Source organism: Columba livia, chromosome 12, assembly GCF_036013475.1.
Source record: "Columba livia isolate bColLiv1 breed racing homer chromosome 12, bColLiv1.pat.W.v2, whole genome shotgun sequence".
NCBI lineage: Eukaryota > Metazoa > Chordata > Aves > Columbiformes > Columbidae > Columba > Columba livia.
The window spans coordinates 284065-307974 of NC_088613.1; the positions used below are offsets into that span (position 1 = coordinate 284065).

Consider the following 23910-nt stretch of genomic DNA (forward strand, 5'->3'; position numbering starts at 1 on the left):
GTTGTTCTCCCCAGGGAGCGCGGCGCGCGGCCACGTGACATCACGGGCGCCTTAAAGGGGCCGCTCCGCTCCGCCCCACCCCGCGCGTCCCCGGGGAGAGCCCGCAGGCCGTGCCGTGCCGTGCCGTGCCGTGCCGTGCCGTGCCGTGCCGTGCCGTGCCGTGCCGTGCCGTGCCGTGCCTGCCAGGTGCAGGTAGGTACCGGCGCGTACCGGCCCCCACGTGCCGCCGCTCTGGCCCCGCCCCGCCCCGCTCCCCCCGCGTTCTGGGGCTCTCCGCAGCGGGGAACCGAACCCCTGGCCGAGCTGGGCCGCGGCACCGGAACCGGGCGGGGCGGGCAGGTGCGGCGGCTGGGGCGGGGCGGGGCGGGGCCCCGGGTGCGGGTCTAGTGCGGCGGGCGGGCGGGAGCGGGTGGTGCTGGGCCGGGCCGGGCCGGGCCGGGCTGAGCTGAGCTGAGCTGAGGCTTCGCCCCTTTTTACAGCCCAGACTTTGTCCCCGCGGCGCTGCAGCACCGTCCGCGGCTCCCGGAGATGTCGCCCGGCTGAGTCCTCGCCCGCTCCGCACGGAACGGTGAGGTGGTTTTCATTCATTCGGTTCTTTTTTCCCTCTTTCTCGGACAGCGGTTTCTCTGCAGGCGGGTGCCAGGAAGGGACCTGCGTTCGGTCTGTCTGCCCTGATACCGAGCACACCGAATGTGGTTTTCTGTTCGTTCGCAGTTGCTGTGCTGCCAATGAATCAAGGAAGTCCTGGGAGTGAGGATTCTGCTTTGAATACAAGGTTTAGGGATGAATGTAATACGAAGTTTGGGTTGTTTTGGTTTTTTTTTTAAATCAAGGTATACATTTTGAAGAAAGATTAACTTTTTTGAAAATAATCTAAGGTTGTTGATTTCTTTCAGCTTGCACTAGTAGAGTAAAGGAGTGACGGTTAATCCCTGTGAAGAGAATGTTGAGAACACAATCGATCGTTAGGGTCGGTGTTCGGTGGAGGGCGTTGCTTGGCTGTTTCTGAGAGCTGCCAGAGGTCTGTGCAACGTCTTCACCAAACTCCAGCCGGAGGTCCAGACGGGGCTCTTGTAGAGCCTCGGTAACGCTGTCCCAAAGACCTTCTTGATTTATTTCGGCGCCAGAGCACGCTCACAAGGCATTCAGATTGCCGTGACTTCTGGTCCAGTCTGGCTTATCTGATAAGCTTGCTGATGCTGCAGTGCGGAGCTTTCATGTGGTGAGCGGGGACTCTGCCACACAGAAATCACGGGCTGATGCAGCGGGGGTTTGTCTGAGTAGGCAGTTTTCACAACCGGCTTTGAATTGCTGTTCGTCCTTGGTATAAAGTCTAAGCTTTGCCCTTTCCCAGGGTTTGATACTGCTTGTAAAACCCCTTAACATGAGAGGACATAAAGATTAGCCCACGGCGGCTGGCCGACGCGGTCCTTGGGGTGCCCTCCGCGCGCACTGGGCGCGCTGTTCCCGGGAAGCTGCTCCTCTGGACTTCGCCCGCGGTGACACCTCTCCGGCCGCGTCAGGAGCATCCGCTGCCCTTCCCGCAGGGCGTGTGCCCGCGGGGTGGGACGTTTCGGGCTGAGGGCTGTGGCACTGCCAGCCTGATCTTTCCTGGTTGCTGTCACCACTGCCTTTTTTGTGACGGGATGTGCGTGTGACACAGGACGGGTGCAGCTTTCCGAGCAGCCTGGTTTGAAACGCCTTTGGCGCTGGAGGAGCGGGGGAGCGCAGGGGTTTCAGTCCCGGGAGCAGCGGCAGGAGCAGGTCGGTGGGGTTTTGGACGGTGTGTGGCAGCGGCGCTGAGCTGTCCCTGTCCCAGCTCTGCTGGGGCCGTGGCAAGGGCTGTTCTGTACCCGCGTTCTTCAGGCGTGGGACCTTCTGAAGGGCTCGCTGCTGGAGCAGAGCTGTGCTGGTGGGTCAAAAGTGCCTCTGACCTGCACAGACACCTACAACCACCTTCCAAGAAAGGAGGGAAAGAAGGTTTTTCTAAATTGAGAGTTGCTTTCTCTCAACTTCTTAATGTAATGGCTGTTTAGAATCGGTAATACTCGATCGATTATCATTGGTTTCTGAGGATAGCACAGTGTGTTTGGAAGGTATCTGTCCATTGCCGTGAGCTGGGGTTGACTCCTGCGTGCTGGGTATGGGATGTGAGATTCCCCAGCTTTGCTGGGAAGGCTGTTGTGGCGCAATGCTGTGCGGGCTGAAAGCTCGCACGACATCCAGCTTGGCAAATAAACCTGAGCTATTCATGGTGCTGTTACCGGAGACAGGGGAAAATTAGTGACAACCTCTTTGAAAAGCCTTTCCGTGTCTGACATGATGTTATGTCGCAATCCCTTCTATTTGACGTTAATGAACGTGGATTCCTTTAAGTGCTAGGTCACATTTTTCTAATTCTCTTGTTTTCTGTTTCCCTCTGCTGAACTTTTCCTAAGTTGCTGGTTTCTGTCTCAAGAGCTGGGCGTCTGTTTTAGATGACAGTTTGTTTATTGCTTGCATCCAGCTTTGTTAATTGGGTCACTGGATGAGAACTTTCTTAAGCATTTTCATATGGTTTTTTATTTAGTTCAACCCTAAGCTATTGTCCTTTGGTGTAATTCTGCTGCCCCATGTTGCCTCAGTTTCTTCTTCATACAGGTAGCGCTTTGAACTTGTATTCACAAAACTGTATTCTGATAGTTTCAGGCAACTTCTGCAACGTGCCCTGGATCTTCAGAGTATTTCTGGTGCTTATTCACACCAACCTTGGAGTTGATTGGAAGTTTTATGAGTAAGCTCCTTACTTTGTGGTCTAAATCATGGGGAAAATGCTTAATGGAACTAGACTAAGCAGAAAAGCCTTGTGCAGCCCATTTGAGATCTCTCTGGGATTACGGAGAACCACTCTGTAAGAGCAGTCTTTAAATAAGTTAACATTTAAAATTGCTTGGTAGTGACTAAATCACACTTCGTTAGGTGGCTTAGTAGAAGAGAGACATCTTGGCAACGGTTTAAAATGCAGAGATACTGGCTCGGGATTGCTTCCTTGAGGTCCGAATGTGGTCCTGTAAGGTGGTTTGGGACACCGGGGTGGTGGAGAACCAGTCCCCTGCTCTTCCCGTGTGAGCAGCGCGTTCCGCCCGGGCCCGCGGCCCGCGCTCTGCAGGCGCCCGTTCTGCCCGGCGGCCGCGGGCTGCGTGCCGCTCCGCCGGGGCGGCCGCGCCGGGCGAGCGCTGTCTGCTCAGCACCGCGGAACGGAGCGCTTGGAAGAGCAGCGCGCACAAAATACCCCACGGTTAATCAGACTGTGCCGAGAGCAGCACCTGTGGTACTGGGGACTGATTAGCAGGGCACAACCGCCACCCTCCTCGTGTGTTAGTTTTGGTATGGGAGTGAGCTCTCTGTCTCAGGACCCACGGATGTTTGAATAATGATCCCAGTAGGACTTTTACCTGATTTTCTTTTCCGTACTCTCTCGATGTCCAGTACTTTCAAACCACATAGAATATTCTGCTGCTGTTTCATTGCCTTTTTTTCTTTTCTCCCCACTGGCATCACCCCCTCAACAGCCGTCACCTCGGGCTGCGATGGGGTGGTTGTGGCTGTTGCTGGTTTCCGTCCGCGTGCTGTCGCCCACGTCTGCCGGAGGTGTCACCCGCGTCTATTACCTGGGGATCCGCGAGCTGGCCTGGAACTACGCGCCAACGGGGAGGAACGTCCTCGCCAACCAGAGCATCGCACACAACACGTACGTGCAGTTCTGCGAGAACCGGGCCTGGGTCTGCCTTAAAACAGTCATTTTAGGAGGAACTTTTTGCAAGCGTTCTGGGGCATCTGAGCAAGCAAGAGGCACAGTCTGGTGGATGTCTGGTCTTTATGAGCTTAATGGTTAACGTGTTTTATGGTAGGAACATAGAAACTGTATCAATGGGAGAATGAATGGTCGGTTTAATGGAGCATCAAGGGCCCGTACGCTGGAGGGAAGTAAAAGCGCGAGCAGAGCGGATTGCGCAATGTTCTGCCCTGGGGTTGCGTTTTCCTTGGTTCCAGCTGCTGATCAGCCTGTGTGTCCGGAGGCACGGGGACTTTCCACTTCTGTGAAGGACTCCACAGAGCCAGCTTGTTTTCCTTTGAATGAAATTTCGAGTCTTAGACTTGATGGAACTTCCTTAATGAAATGTTAGGGGTGGTTTGAAAAACATTTTTGTTTTTGGGATCTGCAATAAGTACTTTGAGTCACTACAAAAACAGGCTTTGTTTTTAGTTTTCAAAACACCAAACCCTTTTCCAATGTGTATGGGTGATGGTGGTTTTAGTTGGTTTTTTTGTGTGGCTTTCCACAGCTTTTTAAAGGCATTTGTGCTTTTTTCTTTCTGCCCATTCTCTATGGCAAACAACCCGTATTTCGGGAGCTGCTCTCTGTCGTTACCGCTCCGTGCTCCCTGACGCGGGGGTTTGCGCGCGTCGCTGGGTGCAGCACGGCGGGAGGAGGAGGGTTCGCGGGGAAACGTCACGGTCTGTCAGCTGGCCTGGAAACGTCTGGTTTTGGAGATGCTGAATAGACGAATCAGCTCACAGAGAATCCAAAATTCAGGATTAATGAAGATGTTGTCACTGAGTCCTGCAGTGATAATGAATGCAGCGGGTTACGTTTGCTTTCTCTGGCAGTACTTGAAGAGAATTGAATTAAAGGGCATTAAACTTAAAAGCAGTTTAAAAACTGTTCTTTCACTGCAAACAATTAGCCAATGGGACTTACTTGCGCAGTGGTTGCAGAAACCAAACTGCTAGTCATGAGGAGATGGTGTGATAGTGCTCTGGAGGACAGAGGTACTAGGTGCTTACAGAACTTGTGTTTTTGTTGGGAAGAAGCACGCTGGGTGGAGGAGGCAGATCTGCAAGTGCCGTATGAACGGTGTGTGAGCGCCCCGCCGCACCGGGAGCCCGGCGCCCTGCAGCCCTGCGTGGCCTTGTGGTCTGCACTGGTCACCAGGAGGTACCGTCAGAGCTTGCCTGTATTTCAGGAGTGCTTGGATCGCCGAAGGGTGACTGATGCTGAGGCAGGATAGGGAGTAACCTCAGTTTTCATTCAGGCCAGTCCCACTAATACCTGGACCATGATTCATCTCTTATCTACTAAGAATTAGCCATAAAGAGCAAATACACTCATGAGTTGAACTTTAGTACCTGTGTGAGGTTTTAACTCTGGAGGCTGGTTACATGCTGGGTACTCACCTGCCTGACTTGTCTGCCGTTCTGTGAGGAACTCAGAAGCTGTTTAGTAGAAAATCATCTTTTAGAGTGGAATCCCCCTCTCTTTTGTGACTGAGCTGCAAATGCCACAAAGGCATTGAAGCGAGTTTCTAGAAGCCCCGTGAAGGTTGGCGCAGGCATGAGGAGGGCTTTGCTCTTCCCCGCATCAGCGCCGTGTTTGTCAGGATCCCACCCTTCCCGTTCCCCGTCTGGGGGTGCGCGGGAGCAGGACCGAGGCCGTGGCCCCGGGCTCACCCGCTGCTCGGGCGCCGCCGTCCCCGTTGTTTCACGTGCTGGGAAGGCAGACGGGTCCGGCGGGCAGCGCTCCCGTCTCTGTCACAGGCTTCACCAGCGCGGTGGGAGGGGGAGGAGGAGGCTGCAGATGGGGAGGGCACAGCAGGGCCTGTGTAACGCCAGAGCTTTTGGGCTCACCTGGGGAGGCTGCGTGTCATCGTCACTCTGTCGTGTTATCAACCAGCTGTTTGATATAATGTGTGACTCATGGTGCCTTTCCCTTTTCTGAATTTGACAGCAAGGCCTCAACATTCCTGCAGCCTGGCAAAGACAGGGTGGGAAGCACGTACAAGAAGTCTGTCTATAAGCAATACACAGACTCCACGTACACCACCGAGATTCCCAAACCCGGCTGGCTGGGGTTCCTTGGGCCCATCATCCGAGCAGAAGTGGGAGATACCATTAAAGTACACCTAAAAAATTTTGCTAGTCGACCATATACAGTCCATCCTCATGGTGTGTTCTACGAAAAGGACTCTGAAGGTAAATGAGCCACTGCCATAAAGGAGATGGGCTTTAGCCACGGGGGGCTCAGGGGTGGGCGGTGCTGCGGGGCAGCAGCTGCACGTGGGCGTTCCGCGAAGTCTGCTGGTGTCGGGTTGGCGCGTCTGCGAGGAGTTTCTGACCCGGGCAGCGCCGTTCGCAGCGCAGATTGCTGGAGTTCTGGAAAAACCACCAAAGCTTGCAAGTGGAGAGTGCTGCAGGAGGGAGGGTTGCAGGCAGTATTTGTGTATTGCTGTAGTACAAGAGCCACGAGTGTGAGGTGCTTCAGGGGGTTCACAAGAATGGTGAAGCGTGAGAGCAAAGATCTGCTGTTTGAAGCAGCTCTGGAGGTTGTAGAGGGGCCGCCTGTGGCACATGGGAGGGTTAAAGGCAACAGGCAGAATGGGAATCATCGTTCTGACTGTGCTGACCTGTTTACTGGCAAGTCGCCTTGCAGTGGCTCCATGCCTCAGTTTCTCTTTGAGAGAATTATGATGATACACTATTTCAGCTTCAGGATGTTGAATCTCACTTTGAAATCTGCGACCCAAGTATATGCATGCAGCTCTGTTGAACGCGAGCAGCTCTGTGTAAGGTTACATGTATGGACATCTCTGCTCTTCTTGAATGGATGTTGTGGTTGCTCAATTGTTCTAGGATCCCTGTATCCCGATATGTCCCCTCAGGATCAGAAGAAGGATGATGCTGTTTTCCCAGGAGGGAATTACACCTACACTTGGACTGTGCCTGAAGATCACAGCCCAACTGCTGATGACCCAAACTGCTTGACCTGGATCTACCACTCTCATATCGATGCACCGAAGGACATTGCATCGGGATTAATTGGGCCATTACTTACATGCAAAAAAGGTAAAAACGCAAGAGAAGGCAGCTGAGGGCTGCAGTTTCATACTGTGAAGCTTTTTGTGGTGACTTGAGCAAAGATAGGATGAGAAAATACTTGCTGGGCAGTTCCCGGCTTCCTGGGAAATGCAGCCTGACTGGAGAAGACAGAATCTGAGTTCTGGTCATTACGTTGCCTGGGCAGGTGAGCTTGGAGGCTTCTTGACATGAGAGAGCTCTTTGAATCCGTGTTAAAAGAAGGAATCTTGTCCAAGGCCTAGTTTGTGTATTGAAAACCTGAGGACTGTGTGATTTCCGCAGGAGTCAGGACACCGAGGGTGCTGTGGTTCAGCCGTGCAGCGGCAGAGCCGCTCGGGCGTGAGAACCTGCTAGCAGCCTGTGTTAGAAAAGAGGGAGACTGCTGGAGCTCTGCAGGGGGCTGTGCCGGGACGGTGGGGAAAGCATCTGTCTCTAATTTGTGCGATAAGAGTTACTCTTCTATTGGTGTTTTAATCCATTGACTGACATCAGCTTTTCTGCATGGGTGGATATTCGTTCATCTTCTCTTTCCCCGCAGGAATACTGACTGGAAGCTCTCAGAGGCGCCAGGATGTGGACATTGATTTCTTTCTGATGTTCAGTGTGGTGGACGAGAACCTGAGCTGGTACCTGGATGAGAACATTGCATCGTTCTGCACAGATCCAGGCTCCGTAGACAAAGAAGATGAGGAATTCCAAGAGAGCAACAAAATGCACGGTGAGTGTCGCCCCTGTGAAGCCACTGCCGCTGCCCAGGTGCTCCGGGCTCTGTCTCCGGGGTCCCAGTGCTCTGGGACCTTGAAATGCACTTTTGCTGCTGCCTGTGGGGCTGTGGGCAGAGGGGAAGGAAGCGGCGAGGGCTGAGAGGATGTGCTGGGCGAACATCATCACAGTGACCCTGCGGCAGCTCCAGAGAAACGGAGTGGTGTCCTGATTTAATCCTCGGCTTGAGTGAGTGTTAGCTGGTTGAAGACTGTGAGTACGTTTTGTGCTAGGAGTGACTTGTGGAGCTGGGTTTCCCAGAACAAGGAGAGCAGGATGAGTTCTGGTTAGGTCTGTCCTCCAGGTGTCTGTGCTGTGACCTAATGGCAGAAGCTCCGGAGGCCCCTTTTCTAATCTCCAGTTTTTATTTGCTTGATTTTGCAGCTATTAATGGTTATGTGTTTGGGAACCTCCCTGAGGTGACGATGTGTGCTGGGGATTATGTTTCATGGCACCTCTTTGGGATGGGCAATGAAATGGATGTTCATACAGCCTACTTCCATGGAGAAACGCTCAGTATTCGCGGCCACAGGACAGATGTGGCCAGCCTCTTCCCAGCCACCTTTGTGACGGCAGACATGATCCCCAGCAGCCCCGGGAGGTGGCTGCTGAGCTGTCAGGTCAACGATCACATACAAGGTAAGGCAGGGCCTCCCGGTGTGGTAGGGGACAGTGCCTTCTGTGGGCAGCATCCCACTGCAATGTCCCTGGCTGAAGGGAGTGATTCCTTGTCTTGTATAAATTGGGATGCACTGAGTGTTTTTTTTTTTTCTAACGTGCAGGCCAGACCTACTGGGGATGGCTTAACCACTGTGTGATGTTCTGTGTTGGTCAGTGGTGGAGACAGTGGGTTGGGTACAGCTGAGAGCTGAGGTGAGGCGGTGCCTCTGAGCTCCAGCCCCTGCCTGGGACATTGCCTGGAGCACCTGAGGACAGCAGGGGCTGTTTGTCCTCCGTCCGTGCTTCCATCACATCCAATAGCTAAGGCAGGCGCTCTGCTCAGCGACACAGAAACCTCCTGGCTGTGAGAACCACCTAATTGTCTTCTCCCGGCCGTGTGCTTTTTGGGACAAGAGACGAAAAACGCTGGTTCGTGGCAGGAAGGCAGGAGTGTGGTGGTTGCCTGGTCAGACTGGCTGAGGGGGTTAAGCACTCATGTTCTCCTGTGTCTCAAACAGCTGGGATGGCAGCGCTCTATGAAGTCCGGCCCTGTTCTCGGCAAGCTCCGGCACCCAGGCTGGCGGGGAGAGTTCGGCAATACTACATAGCGGCCAAGGAGGTGCAGTGGGACTACGGACCTTCGGGGCTGGACCCGAGCAGCGGGAAGCGGCTGAGTGAGGCGGGCAGGTAGGTGCGTGCTGGGGGCCGGGGCATGTCTGGAGCCTCTGGTCCGTGTCGGGGAGGCTGCGAAGGCAAATGTGGCATTTCTTTGTTAGCAAAATACATGCCTGCCATTGGCGTGGAGAGCATTTCCTGGGAAGGCAGATCATCCCATCTGGAAATGCAGGCTGCTGTGGCCGGACTGTGCTCTGAGCAGTCCTGGGTTCACACCTCATCCACAGCTGCCAGGAGTCCCAGCTGATGCAGAACATGGGCTGCCACATCTGTCTCCGGGCTTTGTTTCTGCTGGCTGTGCCGAACCGGGAGCAGATCCGGGTATTTGATGAGCGGTGAGGAAAGCACGTTGTGCAGCAGACACAGGGGGGCAGAGCTGGCCTGCAGATACGCTCTGGTGTAGCCTTGCTGCAGCGAGCAGTTTCTAGGAAATGAAATGCAGTGACCCGGACCACAGCCTTCCATCCCACGTGTCGGGTGGGTGTGATAGCAGCTGCTGAATGCTTTCCCGTTCAGGCTTCGTCTGACTGAAGTAAAGGCATTCCTCCCTCTCCATTCCCTTCCCTGGGAAGCTGCTGGAGAGGATATACCTCTTTCAGGTGGAGAAGTTAATGATTTACCCAAAGCCATGCAGCAGCTCTCATATAGACCTTAGAACTGAAAGCTCCTTAGGTCTGTGAGCTGGTCGCGTCACCAAGGTGCCTCTCCTGCAAGGCACATTGTCCGTCCCTGTGTTTGGACAGGGCGGTGGTGGAGGAAATAAGTCTTTCTATACAGCTGTTGCTTGTTTTTTTTTCAGTTACGATTGCAGTTGTCCCCTGGCCTCTGAAGAGCTCAGTGCTTTAGCACCACCTTTCCATTTGCTGCTCCGCGGTTTTGTTCGCCGCCCTCCCCGGCCCGTCGCGCGGAGCTGCGGCTCAGACCGGTGCCGCGGGACGCGCTGTCTCAGCGCGGGGCTGTGCGCACGGGAGCTCCCGAACACAGCGGGCAGATCAGTCTGAAGGATGAAGGGGCTTTGCAGAGACAAGATGTGCTGGTTCCAAACCACAGACACTGGCCTTGTCTGAAAAGCTGCTTGACGTGTAGATGCTGCTGGCGTTGTCAGAGGTGTGGGGAGGGAGCGGGAGAACAGGACTGATTTTCGTAGAAGTGACTTGGTTTGCTTTTTGCATTTAGCCCTGCAGAGCAGTTTTTCAAGCATAGCCCCTACCGAATTGGAGGAGTCTATTGGAAGGCGAAGTATATAGAATATACAGACGGAAGCTTCCGTGAGGAAAAGCAGCGATCAGAAGAAGAGAAACACCTTGGGATACTCGGTAGGAATCATCTGGCAGCATAAATCCTGTTTCAGTGCCGGTGAGGACGATGCTGGTGTTGGGTGTGCTGCACCGGTCCTCCCGTCTGCGGCAGGGAGGGGCGCAGACCTGTTTCGCTGCAGTTACGCTCAAGAGCGAGGGGAACACACCTGGGATGTGGAATGCTGGAATGGATGGGATCGCTTTTCCGCCAGGCAGTCTGCGGAGTAAGGGTGGAGGGACACACTACAGCGTTTGTAACTAGAGCTGAACAGCTCGCACTGAGAGCTCACGGTTACGTGCCTCTGAGTGTGCATCCTCAAGGCACAGTCCAAGCCCCAGTTTCTCACAAAAATCCTCCTCTCCCGAGCGGGTGCTCTCTCTGCGATAGCCAGCCAACAGCAGGGCGGTGAAGAAGGGTGAGAGAAGAGTGTGCAGAGGCAAATGAATCCCACATGAAGGCTTTGGGGTGTACGTGGTGGAAGCACATGGGCGTGGTTCCGTGTTCTGCATTGGCAATGGCCGATAACCTAATGACGCCAGAAACGAGCTGGTGGGGACTGATGGGCACATGAAAGAACGGTGGTTCCTTTCTCGCTGGCTGGGCAGGGGCTCACGGAGGAGCCGTGGGCTTAGAGCATCTCGCACCCGTCTTTACACGCCAAATCCCACACACCTACCCAAGGCGCCTGTCTTAGAACTGAGGGGCCTTGTGTAGGTGAGTGAGAGACATGGGCCTTCCCGAGGGCGTTTCAGCACATCTGGCCATTTTGTTACTCCTTCTGTGAATGCCTGAAGCCTCTGAGCTTTCCTGCAGACCTGAAATGCTTTCAGATAATTCTTGTCAGCCCCCTGCTCGCCCTGTCAGGGCTGGCCAGCCTCAGGCAGTGCCAGTGCATGGGCTCACCCACTGTTCTCTGCGTCTTCTGCTCCTCCCGGCCCGGGTGGAAGGTGGCCTTGGCTGCTTTGGCGTGTCTGGTCACCCGGGGAGTTGCTCTGTTGCCAACGTGCTCTCTCTGCTGTTTGTGTAGGTCCAGTGATCAAAGCTGAAGTTGGAGACACCATCCTGGTGACGTTTGTTAACAAAGCCTCCTGGCCTTTCAGCATCCAGCCTCATGGAGTGTCCTATGGGAAAGCATGGGAAGGGATGCGATACCACGATGGTTTGTGCCTCCTTTTCTCGAGTAACTCAAAGCTGCTGCTGGTGGTGGAGCTCTGCAGCCCTTACCGCTCTGTGCCGGGGGTTCTGCAGCCAGGAAGGGCGGGATGTCCTGTGGCTGGAAGCCAGCCTGGTCCTCAGAGCCTGCCCGAGGCCTCGCCGAAGGACACGTCCCCTGAGCTGGTGTCCAGGGAGGGTGGCAGGGGCAGAGCTGTTCCAGACGAGAATTGCAAACCGAAGCTCAGACCACTTCCAGCTGTTTGGGACCCTGTGAGCAGAGGAACATGCCCAGTGCACTCCAGCTTAGAAAACCTCGTGCTTCCAGTGTTCGTAATGGAGAAGCAGCTGGATTCACTGTTGCCTCCCGTCGCCATGCCCATCTCTGCCATGGCATGGTGGAGTTTACACGATCCTAAGAGCATCTTCCCATGCGCTTATAAACACACCCATATCACACTTCAGACATGCCGGGTGTTTTGGTGAGCAAAGTAAAGCCCGGTATGAATGCAGCTGGTAAGAAGGTGTAACAGTTTGTACCGGGACCTTGGGAATAACCGCGCCAATCTCTGTTTCGAAGGTCTGTCCCGGAACGGGGTGTCTGTGGCGCCACTGCACAACTTCACGTACCGCTGGGCCGTGCCGGAGCGCGTTGGGCCCGGCCCCAGCGACCCTCCCTGCCTGACCTGGATGTACAGCTCGGCCGTGGACCCCGTCAGGGACCCCAGCTCAGGCTTGGTGGGGCCTCTGCTCATCTGCAGGCCGGGCACGTTGGATGACAACAACAAACAGGTAAAGGGGTTTTCCTGCCGCGCTCTTAGCAGGCTGTTTTCTTGTAGAGAAAGGGAGCATCAGCGAAACATGAAGGAACGTAATGAAAACAAGACAGGATAGTGTGGGTCCAGAGAGCGGAGTTGCAGCCGCGAGGCACGTTAACATCAGAGCGGGTGGTGGTCTTGGGTGGGCTGGCCGGTGTGTTCTGGGCTCTGCTTAAAGCTCGTGGACAAATGTGGCTGAACAACCGTGCCTTGGATGTGACTTTAAGTGACTTTGTCCTGAGTCTCACGTAGCGGGCTGCTGTCAGAGTCCCGTGGGATATTCACTGCAGTCTCAAGCATTGAAAGACATTTTCACTTGCTGACAGGTGGTGTGCTTGAGTGGTATATTGCTTTGGGGTTTGGGTGAGCCTCATTTCTTCTGCAAGATCACTTCATTTTCAATCAGAGCTGACTACATAAAAGCATATGAAAATCTCTGACTTTATGCTTTTGATGAAAGAGAGGTGAAATCTGAAGGGCAACCAGACCCGCCTCTTGGAATTTTGCTCAGGGACAGTAAGTCTAGGGAAGGCAGTAAATTAATATACTGGGAAAGTGCGAGACAGATGAGCAGAGCCTTATTGTGAAAAACTGTGGGCGCAGAACACCAGCCCGGTGCCGCCCGCCCGCGCGGTGCCCATCGGGTGGTGGCGAGCCGGGGAGCAGCTGCCGTGAGACGCCCCGAGGAGTTTGCTTGTCTGCCCTCAGTGCTGGCACCGTTGCCTAAATTAGGAGTGCGGAAGAGATCAGGGTGTTACAGGGTGGAAACATGAATCTTCTGAGCAGAGAGGCTTGTGAATGTATACAGCTCACAATGTGAACAAGCTGTGATGGTGATCAAACACGTGCGGGTATTGAAAGGGTGTAAACAACAGAGAGACAGACTTGTTTGGAAAGGCAGGACACGGAGGAATCGCCTGGGGCAGCAATTGTGGCTCCACAATCTCAGGCAAGCCTTTAAGGATTGGGAAGGGTGCATGTGTGCGCTGCGGCGGGAGCGTGAGTCCTGCAGGGCGAGCTCCCGCGGGCGCTGAGTGCAGACAACGCCGGGCGTGTGCCTTGAGTGGGGAAACACACCGTGCTTTGGGATGCATTTCTTAGGAGAATTAATGTTTTCAGGGATTTAGGGTAATAAAAAGTCCCCAGCCCAGGCCTGCGGTAGGAGAAGGGCGGGAGCAGCCTGGCCCCTGGGCCCGGCTCCCATCTCAGGTCTGCTGGGGACGGGCAGTGAAACCTCCACGGGAGAGCAGGGTTGTGGGGAAGGACGTGGCGGCTTCAGATCCTGGGCTGAGTTCTGATGGCTTTACTCATGTGAAATATCGTGGAAAATCCAGACATGGTGCCTCTCGTGGGACAAAAGAGGAACGTTCAATGCGAGTAAAGGGACAGAGCTCTGGCCCTCAGTGAACCAAGTTAAGGTGAAGAGGAACACGAGAGCCAGACCAAATGGCTTTAACTGTAAGGATAGTTAATTGATTCATTTAAAAAATTAACAGCCATCATTATGATTATATCGTAGAAAGGAATCGACAAAGAGTTTTACCTTCTCTTCAGTGTGTTTGACGAGAACCTCAGCTGGTACTTGAATGCAAACATAAAGTACTATCTGAAGATGGAAGAGACTTTTGTAAAGAAGGACGATGGCTTTGAGGAGTCGAACAGGATGCACGGTACGGGCTGGTGCGCTCTGCGGGCAGCAGGAATGGACCCGCGGGACCCGGGGCCCTGCTCACTGGAGCCGGGGCTGGGGGCTGCGCTGGATCGGCTGCGGTCCGGGGGGCAGCGGGTGGGACAAGCAGCTGTCTGAGGGCGGTCGCGGTGAGTTACGAGCAAGCTGTGTTTCCGGTGGCAGGCCTGCCTTGTCAAAGGCAGAATTAATCTCCTGGCTGGTATCTGCCTGCGGAGAGTTGATTGTTTTCCCCTTTGCAGCCATCAACGGACTGATGTTTGGTAACTTGCCTGGGCTGAATGTTTGTGAAGGAGACAACGTGTCCTGGCACCTTCTGGGCTTGGGCAGCGAGGCGGATGTGCACGGAGCTGTGTTTCAGGGAAACACCCTGCAGGTTAATGGGATGCGGCGGGATTCCACCAATCTGTTTCCCCACACGTTTGCTACCGCCTTCATGCGGCCCGACAACTGCGGTAAGTGCCTGCACGTGTGACTGGGCAGCAGAAGTCTCCTGTTGCAGTATTTGCTCCTGTGGCTGGTTCTTCAGCACAGTGTAAACCCTTACAGTGCGAGCTGTGCTTTACATCCTGTTTGGTCCCATTTATGAGGCCACAGGTCCTGTATTTGCATTTGATTCTGGAGGAGAACAGGAGATAGAGGATCTTGTTCCATATTGTCCCAGACTGATTCTCTAGGCTGCCGCTCTCCGTGAAGTACCTGGAGTAGCAGCCCCAGTGGACGTTGCTGCCTGTGACGCACACTAACGTGTCTTCCAGAATAAAGTAGCAGACAGTTGCCAGTGCTTAACTCCCCTGTCTGTGGCTTGGGGAGATTCACGTTTGACAGACCCAGTCTTCCCAGTTCACGGAACAGGCACGTCACACCGTCTCATCGCACAGTGCGGTGGCCTCGGCTGCCGGTCCTCTCCTCCCCTTCGGCGTTCACAGGCTGGATCTTCTGCTGAACCGCTGTCTCAGCAGTGGTAGCGTGATTACCTCACTTTCTTGGTTTCTTCACATCTAATAGGCTGGTTATTGCCTAAGAAAGCCTCCTGAGATGATTTTTGTGTAGGACATTGTTGTGTCATTCCTGCTTGCTTTCTTTAACAACCCCTTTTAATCCCAGCCCGTAGCAACCAAACTCCCTAAACAAACACGCAGATACTGATGTGGGCCATGTCATAAGCTCTGTGTGGGAAGCAGCTGTTTCCTGGGATCTTTAAAAGCTGATTTCCTTGTTTGTGCTGCCTCCCTCAGGGATTTTTGAGATCTACTGCCAGACCAGCAATCATTACCAGGCTGGCATGAGGGAACGCTACTCCGTTTCTAAGTGTGGAAAAAGGGATCCTGCCCCTGCCCCTCAGTACAAAGGGGTGCGGACGTACTACATCGTGGCCGAGGAGGTGGAGTGGGACTACGCGCCTGACCGGAGCTGGGAGAGGGAGCGGCACAACGGTTCCGTGGAGAGGTAGAGCCCTGGTGCTGGGGGGGCCTCTGGCACGGTTCCCAGCAGACCTCGGTGAAGCCCGTTCAGGTGTCTTGGCCACTTTGTGCCACTGGTGGTGGTGCTGCCGACGGGAGCGCAGCCCCCGCGTCTCCCTTTGCAGCCAAAGCACCTAGTGAACCCCCCCGGGTAGCTACTGGTTCCTCCTGAGCTTTCAGGTATCTCAGTGCTCCTTCTGCATTTCTCAGCTACGCCGACGTATTTCTGAGCAACGAGAACGGACTGCTTGGCTCCAGGTACAAGAAAGCAGTTTACAGGGAGTACACTGACGGGACTTTCCAGACCCCCAAGGTCAGGACAGACGGTGCTGAACACCTTGGGATCCTAGGTAAGGATACGAGCCGAGGGTGCGTCAGCCGCTCACCCAGCGACTTCAGTGGTTACGGGCTGTGATCCGGAGGCCTCCCAGATCCGTAGGCATCTGTGGTGCTTGCAAGTGGGGAGAAGTTCAGACTGTCACCCAGGTCTGCCAGCATTGGGGCAGCAATTCTCGTGCCCGCTTTTGCGCAAACCTACTTTCCTGTCTTGGGCAAAGCACTTTCACACGGGCATTTCTCTGGCTGTAGAACAGAAGTGACTGCTGACTGCTGGAGACCAGGCTGAGAAGCGCATGAAAATCTGCAGCTGTGAGAAATGCTTTTGGGGCAAAACGGGCAGGCCCTGGCGGTGGAGGAGCCCACTGCGGTGACCGTGGACACCTGTGGGGGCTCGGGGCTCTGGTGCCAGAGCGGCAAGGCTGAGGCACTGTGTGCCATTCCAGACAGGCTGCGGCTCTTCACTGTTGCACTGTCAGGCCAAATGGAATATGATCATATTTTTAAAGACAGCAGCAAAGTACGATCAAACTGGTCTGAAATTTAGCATAGCCATATTCAGAAATCAAGCCTTACTTGTACTGGACACAGTTAAACAACCTGCGTTGTGAAGCTCAGTACTCGAATTGGGACTGACCTCCATCTCTTTTTTTGGGAGGTAGGGATAAAGTAGAGAAGAGGAAGGGAGCATCATAAGTGTTGTAGGGGAACATCTCTGGGGAGAAGATGATGGGAGAGAGGAGGAAATATCCTCAGGAGATACGTTGGCAGTGTTTGCGGATTTCAGAGCACATTCTTCCTACCTCAAGGTCCTTTCCTGTGGGCGGAAGTGGGAGATATTCTCAACATCGTGTTTAAGAACAACGCCAGCCGGCCCTACTCCATCCACGCGCACGGGGTGCTGGAGAGGGAGACGGGACCGGTGCCAGCAGCGAACCCAGGTGAGTCCCTGCTCGCCAGCCCTGTGCCTGTGCGGGCTTACAGAGCTAACTCGGGCTTCAGCTCGACTGGCTTCCTTAAGCGGGCTTAGATGTACAGGTTTTCTTCTGGTAGAGAACTGGAACCAAACAATAACAGGTCTTTCAGGTTCACCGTGGGTTTAGAGATACAATTTGTGTTGGAATAGCAGCCCGGGCTGTTCATATTCTGCTCTGGCTTCCAGGATAACTGTAGCACAAACTTTTCCATGTGCAGCCTCATCTCTGGATCCCCCAGGTCTGTCTGTAGGATGGAGGAAGGTGATGGCAGCTCCTCACAGCTCGGGCAGCCCTTGGTGGCCCTGTCCTCCTTCTTTGGGATCTGTACTGATGTGCACAATAGTATGAAAATAACATGAAATAGGATAAATGCACCATTGCTTGCCAGGACACTGAATGAAATCACCAGTTTGTTTCACAATCCAGACACCAGTTTGTATAGCTTTTGGTCCCCTTCAACTCGCACCGGCTGCCTGAGTAACAAACAGCGTTCAGCTGGGCCCTGTCTTTCTGAAACCTATTACTGATATGCAAAATAATAATGAAAAAAAATAATCTGAATAAGCTTCATAAATATACTTCAAAGAGGGAAAGATCATCTCAGGCTCCACCTGTACTGAAGAGAGGTGGAATTTCCTTGGTCAGGTCCACATGCAAAGGTGCAGATAAAAGGGATTTGTGCTGATACCAGATAATTGATGTGTGTCCCGTGACCTGTGGGAGAGGAGCTTCCATCCTGCCTTTCAGTGCTTGGAGAAGGATGTCTGACAAAATCAGAACTGAATTTGTGCTTTGGAGACAGGATCCTCTTTCCTTGTTTTGCTTTGTGTGCCGCTCAGCAGACTGCGGGAGCGTCACACTGGTGGTGATGGTGCTTCTCTGACACGCAGGGGACATTTTGACGTACCAGTGGGAGGTTCCTGAGAGATCTGGTCCGGGGCCAAATGATTCAGCCTGTGTTCCTTGGATCTACTACTCCACGGTGGACCCGGTGAAGGTAAAATAGAAGCTAGAACCAGAAAAGCCCAGTCAGACCAATTTTCACACCCTTTAGAAAATAATGGGAGCTGGATACAATTTGGAGACTGACCCAGTTGAGAGGCAGAAGAACCATCTGGTGACATGTCCAGTGTTCTCCTGGGAGAGGAAATCCTGCCAGTTTATCTTGATGTTTGTCCGTATTTTTTCCCAGCACAAACCTTCATAAAACAATTCCACTGTCTCCTTGACACCGACCTTCCTTCAGCTATTTGCAGCATATGAGAACATCTCCCTGTCAGTCCTGGTTTCTGTTGGTGAGCGCCATAGAGTTAATCTGGAAAGGTGGAAACCATTCAAAATTAGGCCTCATGGATAAAGGAGAAAGATTTGAGCGTTGCCAGGATCAGTTGCCGTAGCACTGGTGCACAAGCAAACAGCCGCAAGGATCCTGCAGTAAACCATCACGTTCATCCCCGAGATCGTTGCCTTTGATCTCAGGTTGCAGATGTTTTTGCAGCCAGAGAGTGGGGAATATTTTGAAAACATTCATGTTTATGACTTTCAGATTTGCATTCAAAAGAGCCTCTGTGGTCTCTGCTCTTGTGCTTGGGTAGCTGATTTTCACCAGTGAGGGTGCTGAGACATTAGCACCGTTTGTTTTGAGCGGGGTGGTGCGGGGAACAGAAAATGTGGTTGCTGGAAGGCAAAGAACTGCGCACAAAAGGGAGGGTGAGAAGATCCTTGCCTCAGAGGTTTCTCCTTCGCTCTGATCAGGATGTGTACAGCGGGCTGATCGGGCCGCTCAAGATCTGCCGGAGAGGGGCCCTGCGGGCTGACGGGCTCGGCAGGGACGTGAGGAGGGAGTTCGCTCTGCTGTTCCTGGTGTTTGATGAAAACCAGTCCTGGTACTTGGAGGAGAATGTGGAACGTTACACTAAGGGAAGTCACAAGGAGATCAACCTGCTGGATGACAAATTTCTGGAAAGCAACAAAATGCACGGTAATACCCGTTAGGCACCTGAGCACCCATTGCTATCTACGCGAAGTTGATGCTGAGTCTGGCCCCTTTAAGTGGTCAGGCACCCTGACCCGAGAGCCCGGCTCCTGCGGAATGTCCTCATCTGTTCCCTTGTCAGTGGCACGGGTGGAATTAACTGCCTGTTGTCAATATTGCTGCACATAATTGGCACAAATCTTTGATGGACACAGAATGACAGGGTTGCCTGTTGATAGGATTTACCTGGTTTTGTTTTTCAGCAAGTAAATTGTTCAGAGATTTATGTGTATCTAGATATATATGTATTTCCGTATCACTGGGCTAAGAAGGCCATTTTTATGCATTTTAACTTGTAGAAGTGACCATCTCTGCGGACTGACTGCAGGTTTTCAGCAAGAGGTAGTTTTTGAGACTTGAGTTAACAGAGTGGATAAGTAGCTGAGCTGGAGAGAGAGAGACACAGACTTTTGGGGTCTGTCACACGAAGACACTAACTGCTGATGCTCTGGTTCTGGATGAGCTTTGCAGTATCTAACTTGTCCCGCATGTTTTTCCTGAGGTGGTTCAGCATCTTTAACACTTCAGTAACAGCCTTTTCTGCTCTCTGCGTGTTATTTACTGCACAGCCATCAATGGGAGGCTCTATTCCAACCTGCCTGGGCTGACCATGTTCCAGGGCGAACGGGTGAACTGGTACCTGCTGGGAATGGGTCAGGAGATTGATGTCCACACAGTCCATTTTCATGCCGAGACCTTCATATACAAGGTGAGACTGTCCTGCTGATGATAAAGCAGAGAGTGACCACTGATATAATCACTTTTGTCTGAAGTTTTCCAACTTTAACTTTTTGAATGACTTCACAGCATCTTCACCCAACTAGGAAAGGGATGGGATTTTACGCATCCGGATCTGACTCACTGAGCCACTGCATTGTGCTATGTCTAGTTTAACCCTTTTTAGGATCAGGCATTACAGATAGTGTTTGTTTTCCCAGCTGCAGGCCTGGAGCTGCTCTTTGAAGTCTTTTCTTGGGCTTTTACAAACTGTAGTAGTACTGAAGTGGCTTCCAGTGACACTGACGGAATTTTTTGTCTGAAAAGAAGCGGAGCGCTGCACGCTAACGTTCTCCTTTCTCTGTGACAGAATGGCAAAAGCTACCGAGCAGATGTTGTGGATCTGTTCCCTGGGACCTTTGAGATGGTGGAGATGCTGGTCGGGAACCCCGGGACGTGGCTGCTCCACTGCCACGTGTCTGACCACATCCACGCTGGCATGGAGACGCTTTTCACCGTCCTGCCCAGACCAGGTAGGGACCTGCCACTGGTTGTGACCATAAAACATCTGACTGTGCTGTCTGCTACTGCTGCGAAACTGAGTGTTTGCATCACACTTAGAGCTCCTTTACATACCATAAACAGCCAGGTAGCTGAGCGGTTAGCAGTACTTAGGTACCATTAATTTAAGATGTTCCCTTTGAACATGGTAATACCTGCAGCTGGAATTACTAACAAAGTGATTTCTGAGGTTTATATTGCCTACATTATTATTATGAGTTTTATTTTAGCTTGTGTATGAGAAGCAATGTTCAGCCATCAGCTAGTAATTATTCTTATTAGGAACATTACCCGTGCTCTAAATGCACATCGGAGGCTTCTCGTTTCAGCAGGAAGTGCCGGAGGGTGCTCAGAGGTGAGGGACGGTCAGTACGAGCTCTGGCTGCGATGGAGTCAGTGTTCCTCGCGCAGCCTGCGCGGTGCTGTGGCTCCGCTTTGTTACCAAAGCAGAGCTGAGAGCACGCCCGTGGTTCGGCTGCCGCTGGGCAGTGCTTGTGCCCTTCAGGGTCTGTCTCTCTGCGGGTAGTTGGTTTTTTTCCAGAGTCGCTGTTGCTGGGCATCTTTCTGCTGGTGGCCAGTGCTTTTGCATCACTTGGGCTTTTTTGGCCCTTCCTTGCCACCGTTCACGTATTAAATTGTGTGTATCTCAACCCACAAGGTTTTTTATCTTTCTTTCGCCCCCCGGATTGCCCCCGCAGTGCTGCTGGGGCACACGGGTGGCTGCCGGCCGGGTCAGCCCCACGCGCTGTGGGGCTCTGTGCGGCCCTTTCAAAGGCCGTGGAGGGCCGTGCAGCAGCAGGTCTGCTTTGGAAGCAGGTAACGCAAAACCACTCGTGGTGTTGTGCAAGGAGGGGAAACACTGACAGGAGAGAAGAGAACCTGCAGCCCCTGGAGAGCCGCGCTGCCTCCGGATCCGATCCCGTCCAAACACCGTGTTCTGGACTTGCTGCTTCCAGCCCAGCACCTTCTCACCCTCTTTTTGTTTCCTTTCAGAGCCAGTGCTTTTGGTGGTGAACGCCAGCACAGGTACGGTGTGCGTGGCACCGCGAGGCGCTGTCTGTGTGAGGGGGAAGGGACGTCTCGGGTCCGCACGGAGTTTGGATCCGCAGGAGGGGAGGGCGCGGGCGCGCTCGCTGCCGTTGGGCTGCGCTGCGGCTGCGCTGCGGCTGCCGGGGGTGGCGGGAGGGTTCCAGCTTGGCTGGTTTGTGTTCTCCACGTCTGCTCTGATGGTTAAAAACATGGCGGCTGGGATTGTTAGGCTTGTTGGACCTCGTTAGGTGAAAAGGTTTAGTGGCCCCGTGTCCTGTTGTACTGGTTTGTGTGGGTTCATCTTCAGAGGCGTGTGCGCGCTGGGGAACTGGCAGAGGTACAAAGCGTTTTGAAGGAGGGTGCTGCAAAGGAGATTATTTTTCTTATCTCTTTCAATCAAAACCCAAGGGGCACCCAAGGTGAGTTGTCCTCCCGCTGACAGTCAGTCAGTGACGGTGGTTTCTAGGGACTGAGTCAGCAGGTAAACAGGCACATCTGCCCTGTTCTTCCACAGTGAAGAGCCTGAGCACATATCCCCGGCGTTTCAGGTATTTTAAAGAACAGATGTGAGAAGACATTTGGTCAGGCAGCACGAGGGAGAAGGGGAGTAGTAGATAAGATCCCTTTAAAATTTTCTGGGAAACATCTGAATAGTTTATGGTGATGATTTATTTCCTGGATTTTTTTCATCTTTCTCCACAACTCCACTTTTCAGCTGCTGTGAATGGATCCAGCTGGGCTGATCTAAGAGCAGCTGAAAATGCAGCCTTTGACCTACAAGTCTTCAGTCTTTCTCTACTGATAATTCAGTCATTTCCTTCCTAACAATGTTTCCCTTACTCAAAGCGCGTGTAAAGAAGAGTAGGAAATGCGTCAGAGCAGTAGTGACAACATCAAATAATTCAGTTTCATGCTGCCCTCAGCCCGTGTCTCACCAGGCGGGACCGCGATGTGCAGTTGTCCCTGTGCAAACAGCTCCGTTTCTCGGGAGGCAGGGGAGCTCGGGAGGGCCTCGGGGGGGACCCCTGGAAGGTGCTCAGGGCAGCAGCCGCGTGCGGGGCTTGGGGCGGGGGGCACACAGCAGCCCCGTCTGGACACACGTTCTCTCCATCGCCCAGCCACCGAGTCCCCCGCGGCCTCGGGCCACCTCCCTCGTTGGCGGGAGCAGCGATGGTTAGCTGATCGGGCCCAGCAGCCGTGAGACGGGCTGAGGTCCTGGGGCAGAGTGGATTAGGGAAAGAACTGTTTGTTCTCCAACTTCTGTGTGGCCTTGGGGATGGGGGTCTGTTGGATGGACAGCAACTGGATCTTCTGTGACTTGTTTTGGGTCTTTCTTTTGTTCTCTTTTTGTATTTCTCAGAACCTTTTAGTTGTAGAATTTCTGGCTCTCATTGGAACTGTATTTTTGTTTGTTTCTCAGAGTTGCCACCTGAGGATACAGATGAGTCCCAGAAGATCAGGCTTTTTGGATCCAAGCTGGCTCAAGGGCAGGTGGAGGCCACCATCATCACGCTGGCCATCGCGGGCCTGGTGCTCTTCCTGGTCGCCTGCTTCCTCCTGGGAGCGGTCGTCTATCTGGAGCGACAGAAGAGGCTGAGGCGCAATCGAAGGTCCATCCTGGACGATGGATTCAAATTGATGTCTAAAAAGAACTCGGCGCTATAAAAGCCACATACAAACTTCAGGCTGTGCGCTTGGGGCAAGGCTGGATCATTGTCCACAGCAAGGATTTTGGGGCGTCATTTAAGTCGTACACTGTACTTCTAGAAGCCGAGGGGGGAAAGCTGGAGCCCTGACCTCTTCATGTATTCTCCTCAGCACTCCGGAAAGAAAAGGTCTGTCCAGGAGAGACCCAAGGACCCTTTGAACCGACTGAAGATGTGTAACAAAGTGTCCTTCTAGAATACTGTTCTCCCCTGAGGAAGGGTGGAGACATTTCCCCTGTTTTCTTCTCTCCAGAATGACTCCACTTGGCCCTTCCCAGCAGACACGCGTAGGCCAAATTCCTGTCTTGCTCCATTGCCAGAGCTGAGCTGGGAATTGTCTCACAAGGAGCTGTGAGCCTTTAAATAATTAGTCTGAAGAGGGGAAGATAATTTTTTCATTTTTGTGAATCAATTAAGAATATAGAAGAGAAAATGTTAATTTAGATTTGGATTGCTGTTTTTTGATGAGTATTTGGACAGATGGGCATCCAGGGTAGTGCATGTCACGGTGCCCTGGAGCTGTGCCTCGCCACCAGCCTCGCTGCGACACGTCCTCCTGCCCCCGGCACGCCGGGCCACGTGCCTTGGTGACAGGATCCGTGTCCTGTGTGGGAGCAGCAGCTTCTCCCAGAGCTGCAGAGGGTCCTGGTGACCCCGCACGGCGGTTCTGCCGGGCCGTGCGCCTGGGCTGCGCCTCGGCGCCTCCTGCAGCAGGGACAGGGACGCTGGGCTGTGCTGCGCTGTGGTTTGCTCTCTTGCTTTCAAATATATTGTATTGATGTGATCTCCACCGTTGAGCTGTTGCTGTGCCACTGCTGTGAGCTGAACCTAAGGCTCAGGCCTGTGTGAGCTGGAGTTATGGCTGGGACAGAAAGTCAGGGAGCGCAAGGGCCGTTCTGTCCAGGCAGATGTGGCGACAGCGCGGAAGGAGAAAGCCACGGTGCCGGTGCCATTCAGCAGCGCGGAGCGGATCGGCTGCGTTGAGCTGCTCTGGTGGCCACAGCTGCCTGCAGCCGCCGGGCTGGGCTGTGGGCTGCAGCCCATGTCCCACCCTGCAGCTCGGTAGCCCACACTGCGGGCTGGTAGCCACACAGCCACATGGTGTCACCCTGCACGTCAGGTACCAAGTGGGTCCCTAG

At 53.5% G+C, this 23910-nt stretch overlaps 1 protein-coding gene across 8 annotated transcripts; it reads left to right on the forward strand.

Annotated features, from left to right (window-relative positions):
• Positions 1-11: 11 nt before the first annotated feature.
• On the forward strand, positions 12-23561 carry HEPH (hephaestin). 8 transcript variants are annotated; one of them, XM_065077300.1, is made up of 23 exons: positions 12-192; positions 480-568; positions 2683-2773; positions 3552-3730; positions 5768-6012; positions 6670-6882; positions 7433-7612; positions 8041-8295; positions 8835-9003; positions 10168-10307; positions 11318-11449; positions 12023-12234; positions 13780-13930; positions 14190-14402; positions 15186-15396; positions 15621-15760; positions 16556-16687; positions 17614-17720; positions 18479-18704; positions 19328-19467; positions 19846-20008; positions 21030-21062; positions 22486-23561. In XM_065077300.1, the coding sequence occupies exons 4-23, from the start codon at positions 3570-3572 to the stop codon at positions 22728-22730; spliced, it is 3468 nt and encodes a 1155-aa protein (XP_064933372.1). In that variant the 5' UTR covers positions 12-192; positions 480-568; positions 2683-2773; positions 3552-3569; the 3' UTR covers positions 22731-23561. The 8 variants fall into 8 exon arrangements, with proteins under 8 accessions (XP_064933372.1, XP_064933373.1, XP_064933370.1 ...); XM_065077301.1 differs by having other exon boundaries at positions 2689-2773; positions 3534-3730; XM_065077298.1 differs by having other exon boundaries at positions 2689-2773.
• Positions 23562-23910: the final 349 nt, after the last annotated feature.